We start from the raw sequence: 10,563 nt of genomic DNA, 5'->3' as shown, positions 1-10,563 counted from the left end.
ATATATATATATATATATATATATATATATATATATATATATATATGCAAGAAATTCGCGAGAGCAGGCGAAATATACACAAACACTGATCTCCGGCTGAAGGAGACTCGTAGGTTCGAGTCTCCTTCAGCCAGAGATCAGTGTTTATATATATATATATATATATATATATATATATATATATGTGTGTGTGTGTGTGTGTGTGTGTGTGTGTGTGTGTGTGTGTGTGTGTGTGTGTGTGTGTGTGTGTGTGTGTGTGTGTGTGTGTGTGTGTGTGTGTGTGTGTGTGTGAGTGTGTGTGTGTGTGCGTGTAGAGCTTTAAGTAATGACTTGCTAATGACTTGCTGACTGCGTAGAGCTTTATCAAGTGACGACTTGGTGGTTCTGTGTAGAGCTGATGACTTATGACTCTGTTTAGAGCCTTGTATAGAGCTTTATGTTCTTCTATGGGTAGAGGTTTATTATGTTTTTCTAATGTGTAGAGCTTTATCGTGTCTTTCTGCGTGTAGAAATTCCTCAAGTCATGGCTTGCTACCTTTCCGTAGAGCTTTCTCAAGTCATACCCTGCCAGCTCTAAACATAGCAAAACCTTGTACACATATAGGCCTCTCGTGCACCTCATGCGTCCTCTTTACACAGGTTTATCATCAACTGGGTATTTTATCTCGTGTTAAAGTTGACAGCTGTTTATCGGATGACAGTTCGCTGTGAACTAAATACTGTTCACTCCGGCAAGGAATGACAACCAGCTATCAGGTTCTGAGTGGTAGACAGTCACCAATCAGAACAGTTGAGCGTGAGTTTGGGAGCGTTGAAGGAAGTTCAGCTTAAGGATACGCTTGATAAGCTTAACAATGAAGTTAACGAAGCTTCTTGTGTTGTCGTAAGAACATCAAGACACGAGTTCCAAAGGGAAATTTATCTCCAAGCAAATGAGTTCAATGTTATTGGTTCTGTGGGCAATGTATGGATGAACCATTGGTTCTGTGGGCAATGTATGCCTGAACCATTGGTTCTGTGGGCAGTGTATGGATGAACCATTGGTTCTGTGGGCAATGTATGCCTGAACCAACCATTGGTTCTGTGGGCAATGTATGCCTGAACCATTAGTTCCGTGGGCAATGTATGCCTGAACCGTTGGTTCTGTGGGCAATGTATGCCTGAACCGTTGGTTCTGTGGGCAATGTATGCCTGAACCGTTGGTTCTGGGGGCAATGTATGCCTGAACCATTAGTTCCGTGGGCAATGTATGCCTGAACCATTGGTTCTGGGGGCAATGTATGCCTGAACCATTGGTTCTGGGGGCAATGTATGCCTGAACCATTGGTTCTGGGGGCAATGTATGCCTGAACCATTGGTTCTGGGGGCAATGTATGCCTGAACCATTGGTTCTGCGAACATGCATACGTAGAACTTCTTTACTGAGGTAAACAAAGCAGGAAGCCATTGATAATCGAGTCATTCTTTTTAAAACAACGAGACGTAACTTTAGTAAAACAATGAGAGACGTGACTTTACTAAAACAATAAGAAACATAACTTTACTAAAACAATGAGAGACGTAACTTTACTAAAACAATGAGAAACATAACTTTACTAAAACAATGAGAAACATAACTTTACTAAAACAATAAGAAACATAACTTTACTAAAACAATGAGAGACGTAACTTTACTAAAACAATGAGAAACATAACTTTACTAAAACAATGAGAAACATAACTTTACTAAAACAATGAGAAACATAACTTTACTAAAACAATGAGAAACATAACTTTACTAAAACAATAAGAAACATAACCTTACTAAAACAATGAGAGACATAACTTTACTAAAACAATGAGAAACATAACTTTACTAAAACAATGAGAGACATAACTTTACTAAAACAATGAGAAACATAACTTTACTAAAACAATAAGAAACATAACTTTACTAAAACAATGAGAGACATAACTTTACTAAAACAATGAGAAACATAACTTTACTAAAACAATGAGAAACATAACTTTACTAAAACAATGAGAAACATAACTTTACTAAAACAATGAGAAACATAACTTTACTAAAACAATGAGAAACATAACTTTACTAAAACAATGAGAAACATAACTTTACTAAAACAATGAGAAACATAACTTTACTAAAACAATGAGAAACATAACTTTACTAAAACAATGAGAGACATAACTTTACTAAAACAATGAGAAACATAACTTTTTTTTAACTCTGGTAACGTCACTCAATTTCAAAACTCGTAACTCGTTCAAAGTAACTAATACCAAAGTTCGTAGGAATTGTCAGTCATAACAGTTTTACTCAAGTGGTCCTTGAACCACCTTGTTGAACACGATGAACACTGAGAACCAGGTGACACTGGGGTTCAAACACACCTGACATCATAGTGAGACCCAGGAACCTAACTAATGATCCATACCATACTGATGCAAATGATACTAATAATTCATACCATACTGACGCAAATGATACTAATGATATATATCATACTGACGCAAATGATACTAATGATATATATCATACTGACGCAAATGATACTAATGATATATATCATACTGACGCAAATGATACTAATGATATATATCATACTGACGCAAATCATACTATGATACATACCATACTGACGCAAATGATACTAATGATATATACCATACTGACGCAAATGATACTAATGATATATATCATACTGACGCAAATGATACTAATGATATATACCATACTGACGCAAATGATACTAATGATATATACCATACTGACGCAAATGATACTAATGATATATATCATACTGACGCAAATGATACTAATGATATATACCATACTGACGCAAATGATACTAATGATATATATCATACTGACGCAAATGATACTAATGATATATATCATACTGACGCAAATGATACTAATGATATATACCATACTGACGCAAATCATACTATGATACATACTATACTGACGCAAATCATACTATGATACATACCATACTGACGCAAATGATACTAATGATATATATCATACTGACGCAAATCATAGTAATGATACATACCATACTGACGCATATCATACCAATGATACATACCATACTAAAGGTGTTTGGACACAATGCATAAAGCTAATTCATACATTATACATGCCGCATTAAGTTTTCATACATTGTTTTCATACATGACACAGCGCTGTATTATTGATACATACTGATACACGTCTAGGTCAGGTTCTTAGGTTTAATAAGGCATATTAATTGCATGAGGGTCATTAACTGCAAGAAGATCATTAACTGCAAGGTCATTACCTTCAAGAGTGTCATTAACTGCAATAAGCTCATTAACAGCAATTAGGTTATTAGCTGCAAAGTCATTAACTGCGAGGTCATTAACTGCAAGAAGATTAACTGCAAGGTCATTAACTGCGAGAAGGTCATTAATGCAAGAGGATCATTAACTTCAAGGTCATTAACTGCAAGATCATTAATTGAAAGGTCATTAACAGTTCAAGGGTCATTAACTTCAAGGTCATTAATTGCAAAAAGGTCATTAACAGCTTGAGGGTCATTAACTTCAAGGTCATTAATTGCAAAAAGGTCATTAACAGCTTGAGGGTCATTAACTGCAAGGTCATTAATTGCAAGAAGTTCATTAACTGCTCAAGGGGTCATTAAATGCAAGAAAGTCATTAACTGCTCAAAGGGTCATTAATTGCAAGGTCATTAACTACTCAAGGGGTCATTAATTACAAGGTCATTAACTGCTCAAGGTGTCATTAATTGCAAAAAGGTCATTAACAGCTCGAGGGTCATTAACTTCAAGGTCATTAATTGCAAGAAGGTCATTAACAGCTCGAGGGTCATTAACTGCTAGGTCATTAATTGCAAGAAGATCATTAACTGCTCAAGGGGTCATTAACAGCTCGAGGGTTATTAACAGCTCGAGGGTCAATAACAGCTCGAGGGTCATTAACAGCTTGAGGGTCATTAACTGCTCGAGGGTCATTAACTGCTCGAGGGTCATTAACAGCTCGAGGATCATTAACAGCTCGAGGGTTATTAACTGCTCAAGGGTCATTAACTGCTCGAGGGTCATTAACAGCTCGAGGGTCATTAACAGCTCGAGGGTCATTAACTGCTCGAGGGTCATTAACTGCTGGATGGTCATTAACAGCTCCAGGGTCATTAACAGCTAGAGGGTCATTAACTGCTCGAGGGTCATTAACAACTCGAGGGTCATTAACAGCTCGAGGGTTATTAACTGCTCGAGGGTCAGGGTCATTAACTGCTCGAGGGTCATTAACTGCTCGAGGGTCATTAACAGCTCGAGAATCATTAACTGCTCGAGGGTAATTAACAGCTCGAGGGTCATAAACTGCTCGAGGATCATTAACAGCTCGAGGGTCATTAACTGCTCGAGGGTCATTAACAGCTCGAGGGTCATTAACTGCTCGATGGTCATTAGCAGCTCGAGGGTCATTAACTGCTCGAGGGTCATTAACAGCTCGAGGGCCATTAACAGCTCGAGGGTCATTAATTGCTCGAGGGTTATTAACAGCTCCAGGGTCATTAACTGCTCGAGGGTCATTAACAGCTCGAGGGTCATTAACTGCTCGAGGGTCATTAACTGCTCGAGGGTCATTAACAGCTCGAGGGTCATTAACTGCTCGCGGGTCATTAACTGCTCGAGGGTCACTAACAGCTCGAGGGTCATTAACTGCTCGAGGGTCATTAACAGCTCGAGGGCCATTAACTGCTCGAGGGTCATTAACTGCTCGAGGGTCATTAACTGCTCGAGGGTCATTAACAGCTCTAGGGTCATTAACTGCTCGAGGGTCATTAACTGCTCGAGGGTCATTAACTGCTCGAGGGTCATTACCTGCTCGAGGGTCATTACCTGCTCGAGGGTCATTAACAGCTCGAGGGTCATTAACTGCTCGAGGGTCATTAACAGCTCGAGGGCCATTAACTGCTCGAGGGTCATTAACTGCTCGAGGGTCATTAACTGCTCGAGGGTCATTAACAGATCGAGGGTCATTAACTGCTCGAGGGTCATTAACTGCTCGAGGGTCATTAACTGCTCGAGGGTCATTAACAGCTCGAGGGTCATTAACTGCTCGAGGGTCATTAACTGCTCGAGGGTCATTAAGAGCTCAAGGGTCATTAACAGCTCTAGGGTCATTAACAGCTCGAGGGTCATTAACTGCTCGAGGGTCATTAACAGCTCGAGGGTCATTAACTGCTCGAATGCCATTAACAGCTCGATTGTCATTAACAGCTCGAGAGTCATTAACTGCTCGAGGGTCATTAACTGCTCGAGGGTCATTAACAGCTCGAGGGTCATTAACAGCTCTAGGGTCATTAACTGCTCGAGGGTCATTAACAGCTCGAGGGTCATTAACAGCTCGAGGGTCATTAACTGCTCGAGGGTCATTAATAGCTCGAGGGTCATTAACAGCTCGAGGATCATTAACAGCTCGAGGGTCATTAACTGCTCGAGGGTCATTAACTGCTCGAGGGTGATTAACAGCTCGAGGATCGTTAACAGATCGAGGGTCATTAACAGCTCGAGGGTCATTATCAGCTCGAGGGTCATTAACTGCTCGAGAGTCATTAACTGCTCAAGGGTCATTAACTGCTCGAGGGTCATTAACTGCTCGAGGGTCATTAACAGCTCGAGGGTCATTAACAGCTCGAGGGTCATTAACTGCTCGAGGGTTATTATCAGCTAGAGGGTCATTAACTGATCGATGGTCATTAACTGCTCGAGGGTCATTAACAGCTCGAGGGTCATTAACTGCTCGAGGGTCAGTAACAGCTCGAGGGTCATTAACAGCTCGAGGGTCATTATCAGCTCGAGGGTTATTAACTGCTCGAGGGTCATTAACAGCTCGAGGGTCATTAACAGCTCGAGGGTCATTATCAGCTCGAGGGTCATTAACTGCTCGAGGGTCATTAACAGCTCGAGGGTCATTATCAGCTCGAGGGTCATTAACTGCTCGAGGGTCATTAACAGCTCGAGGGTCATTAACAGCTCGAGGGTCATTAACTGCTCGAGGGTCATTAACTGCTCGAGGGTCATTAACAGCTCGAGGGTCATTATCAGCTCGAGGGTCATTAACAGCTCGAGGGTCATTAACTGCTGGAGGGTCATTAAGGCAGCAGATCACAGGTACACTAACACCAAGAATCTTTTAATCCCTGAAAGAGGAATTAATGTACACTCTCAATGTGTATATACATTGAGATATATAAACCTATCGATGTATATATATATATATATATATATATATATATATATATATATATATATATATATATATATATATATATATATATATGTATATATATATATATATATATATATATATATATATATATATATATATATATATATATATATATGTCGTATGCACTAAGGGATACACATGCCTGTGTATATGTGTGGCTGCTGCCTGAAACAACCAATGACTTCTAAATAAATTTTTTTTATCTATTGTTTAATTCAAAATTGGAATTAGTTTTGAATACTCAATTGAAAAAAATAACTCAGTTAGTTATTTATATAGAAAATAATTGATGATATGACACAATAGTGACAATTTGAATAATGTTGCAGTAATGAGAGACAAATATGAAACATTGTAAGACATCCACACAAGCTGTGTTGCTTCTCTCTCTCTCTTCTCGCACACACACACTCAGATATACAGGAGCAGGAGCTGTGACTCAACCCCTGCAACCACAATTAGGTGAGTACACACACACACACACTGGCATGACTTGTTACTAAGAGTTCAGTGTTACGTCTGAGGCAGCCATCTCACATCACCCTAAGAGATGACTACATGGCAGCATCTGTCTACTCTGGTAGATGACTACATGGTAGCATCTATCTACTCTGGTAGATGACTACATGGTAGCATCTATCTACTCTGGTAGATGACTACATGGTAGCATCTATCTACTCTGGTAGATGACTACATGGTAGCATCTATCTACTCTGGTAGATGACTACATGGTAGCATCTATCTATTGTGGTAGATGACTACATGGTAGAATCTATCTATTGTGGTAGATGACTACATGGTAGTATCTATCTATTGTGGTAGATAACTACATGGTAGCATCTATCTACTGTCGCATCTATCTATTGTGGTAGATGACTACATGGTAGCATCTATCTACTCGTGTAGATAACTACATGGTAGCATCTATCTACTGTGGTAGATAACTACATGGTAGCATCTATCTACTGTGGTAGATAACTACATGGTAGCATCTATCTACTGTGGTAGATAACTACATGGTAGCATCTATCTACTGTGGTAGATGACTACATGGTAGCATCTATCTACTGTGGTAGATAACTACATGGTAGCATCTATCTACTGTGGTAGATGACTACATGGTAGCATCTATCTACTGTGGTAGATAACTACATGGTAGCATCTATCTACTGTGGTAGATAACTACATGGTAGCATCTATCTACTGTGGTAGATAACTACATGGTAGCATCTATCTACTGTGGTAGATCACTACATGGTAGCATCTATCTACTGTGGTAGATCACTACATGGTAGCATCTATCTACCATAGGCAGGAAACACCATCTCCAAACTCCAATCTTTACCATTCTACATTTTTTTTTACAAAACAACAAATCTGATAAATATATATTTATATGTATTATGTATCTATAAATATATGTATTCTTGATTTCACTGTAATAAGATATGTTTGAAATCCACATTAAATATTTCTTCAGTGTTCCAGCGTAAATCAGATATGTTAGACTCCCGTCATTAAACATCTAAAACATCGATAAACAATAGAATGTTTGGATATGTTTAGGCAACTCATAAACAGAGCAGACAAAAATCTATTCCTTTGTGACGGCCCAAGTGGCTACACTATTTTACGTGACCAGGAATCAACCTGAAAACAAAATAACATCTGTGAATTATGAACATAGATTTGTATGTAATCATTAATGCTTATCACTGTGAAACACTGTCTTATACAAAGTTTATGTGCAACACGGTTGCCTCTTAGTCTAAGTTTATTTAAGTAGAGTTTAGGTTATAAGTCTGTTTTTTTTTTGTCCAACAATGTACAGTTTGTTTACTTGCAAAGTCAATTCATTTTACCTTCAGCTACATAAGAGATGAGCATCGTCCCTCATATAGTCCACACTTGCACTTTCTCCGCAATAACACACCAGTTCGCGTGGTCGTAGTAAGACGAGATAATGTGTAGGTTGTGCACGTACTTTTCAATGAGCTGATCGAGCTCTCCCTCGCGGAAGACGTGGTAATAACGATGTAGTGTAGGTGCTCCGCCAACGTCACTCTGGAGAGAGTCCTGCGATGTTGACAACGATGCGTCTCGACTCAGTCTACTTTCCTTCTGGTTTCGTTCTGCTTTCTCCAAGTCTAATGATCCGCTGCGGACCAGAGGAGGAGAGGACTTCGAGGCTGCAGATTCTTTCTCTCTGGCTGAATCCAGGGAGCCCTGGGACTTGAGCTCTCCTCTTCGAAAACCATCTGTCTTTCCCTGATTCGTTACTCGTCTCTTGGTACTTAGTCCAAACTGCTGTTCCTTAGACCCAAGTACACTTGCCAGCTGTTCTTGTTTCTTTTTCTTCTGTCTTTTATCGTTTTCCCGTGCACACAAGCGGCATGTGCTCTTTTTCCCAGTTCCATTATCTTTTTGCTTACTGTCTTCTATTCTTACCTTCAAGGAGTTAGTATGAGATCTTCTTTGTTTATTAGGACCTTCATCTTTACTGATCTCACCTTCTTTGGAAGGATAATGACAAGATATGCGACTGCTGCGCTGTTTAGCTTCTTTTGTTTCTTCTGGTTCAGATTTTACTCTACAACTTCGTTTAGATTCTCTGAGCACAACAGGCTTTGCTGGCTCTTTGAAAGTGCCATGATTGGGTTGTGATTCTTCTAGACTTAACAATGGTAAGCTACTTTCACTGCGATTCATTCTGAACATATCAAAGGAAAATGGACTTTCTCGAAAAAAAGATATCGCTGCATGTGAACCAGAACGAGAATCACCACTGCTGGTCGACAGCGTTGGAGAGCTGAGAAGGGGACTTCTAGAGAGTGGATCCTCTCTTCCCAGTTCTCGGGGAATTGATGGAGAAGTTGAAGAAACGCTACTGCTCGGAGAGAGGGAAGACCTACACGGAGAAGTAAAGGGCAACTCCAATGCACTTTTCTTGGCTTCTTGACTCTTCTTCTGTCCTGAGGTTTTGTCAAATTCTGAAATACCCTTGAGAATTCCTTCCGGAGAAAATTTTCCTCTCCAAGACGTAGGTGGTGGAAGATTAACTGTTTCAGTTATAGGCTTAATGGCAACTTCGGCCCAAGGCTTCATATCGCCTCGACCAATAACCTCCGACCCCAGTGGTGAGAGAGCTTTGCTTTGTTGATGGCGGTCAGGGACACGACTTCTGAAACTCTGTCTTTCCAACAAAGACTCTGGACTTCTGGAAGGTCTCTTTGGCTCTGATTTATGTTCTACTGTAGGTTGTAAAGGCAATAATTGGTCTAGGTGAGCTATAGTGAGCTTCCGTCTTGCTTTAGGGCTCCTTTTTAGGAGAGGCTCAGCGGGGGAGTCAAAAGTGGGCGAACTGCTGCTTGCTGGAGACAGTGAGGACGGCGATGATGTGCGCACTTTTGATAGCGTCTCTAACTTCTTATCTACTTCAGACACTCCTGCACCAGAGACGCTAGTTGACCTCTGTCTTAGCGACTCTATCTCACGCCTTGACATACCTGTGTAATAACATCAATTAATATCGGTTCACAATTTTTTATGTATCTGCGTCAATAGAGGAGACAGTGACAAAGAGGAAGGTATCTGATACTAAGATTACTGGGAAGATACAATTAGCTTACGAAATTAATTATGCACTTACAGTATAAAATAGAGACATTAGTGGATCAGACCTAGAAGACCAGTCAAGTTCCTAACTCCAGGTCCCAAGACCTCACACAAAGCCTCAGCTCTCCTTGACAGTCTGGCCACCAAGTCCTTATAACATTGCGCCTCCAGCTCTGCACCGGCCACAGCTCCCCATCGAGTTTTCACACTGAACATCCAACTCTGCACCCGGCCAGAGATCCTCCTAAAGTCCCTCTCCTTAGCAATTTTGCCTAAGCTTATAAAGACCTCCCTCTCCCCATAAATTCTAGCTAGAGGTCCAATGGTAGCATTCACCACACTCTATCTTCGTAAACAAATAGAAACTGGACACTTGATCTCAAGGTGTTACAGCAGCTCTGTTTCTCATAAACAAGATATTGGAGAGTCTCAATATATATAAATAATGTGTGAAACGTTTAAGATAATCTTAAGCAAATGAGTAAGAGTATAACATTAATAACAAAAACAAAAAAGGCACAATACCGTGACTAGAACGATACACAAATAACCCACACATAGAAGATAGAAGCTTACAACAACGTTTCGGTCCGACTTGGACCATTTACAAAGTCACAGTATGACTTTGTAAATGGTCCAAGTCGGACCGAAACGTCGTCGTA

The 10,563-nt window shown here is 40.0% G+C and overlaps 1 protein-coding gene and 1 pseudogene across 1 annotated transcript in view; both read right to left on the bottom strand.

The window, feature by feature from the left end:
- Positions 1 to 2,063: 2,063 nt before the first annotated feature.
- LOC138854197 (homeobox-like protein HDP1) lies at positions 2,064 to 8,173 on the bottom strand (annotated as a pseudogene).
- The window catches only part of fid (fire dancer), a 638,212-nt gene continuing 634,807 nt past the window's right edge, over positions 7,159 to 10,563 (bottom strand). Inside the window, exon 10 of the mRNA XM_070096032.1 lies at positions 7,159 to 9,792. Coding sequence (XP_069952133.1) covers positions 8,180 to 9,792 — 1,613 coding nt within the window. The 3' untranslated portion in view covers positions 7,159 to 8,179. The remainder of the gene's footprint in view (positions 9,793 to 10,563) is intronic.

This window comes from Cherax quadricarinatus, chromosome 52 (genome assembly GCF_038502225.1).
Source record: "Cherax quadricarinatus isolate ZL_2023a chromosome 52, ASM3850222v1, whole genome shotgun sequence".
In the NCBI taxonomy this organism is placed as follows: domain Eukaryota; kingdom Metazoa; phylum Arthropoda; class Malacostraca; order Decapoda; family Parastacidae; genus Cherax; species Cherax quadricarinatus.
The sequence above is the reverse complement of the archived record's forward strand: the minus strand, read 5'-3'. Positions and strand labels throughout refer to the sequence as shown.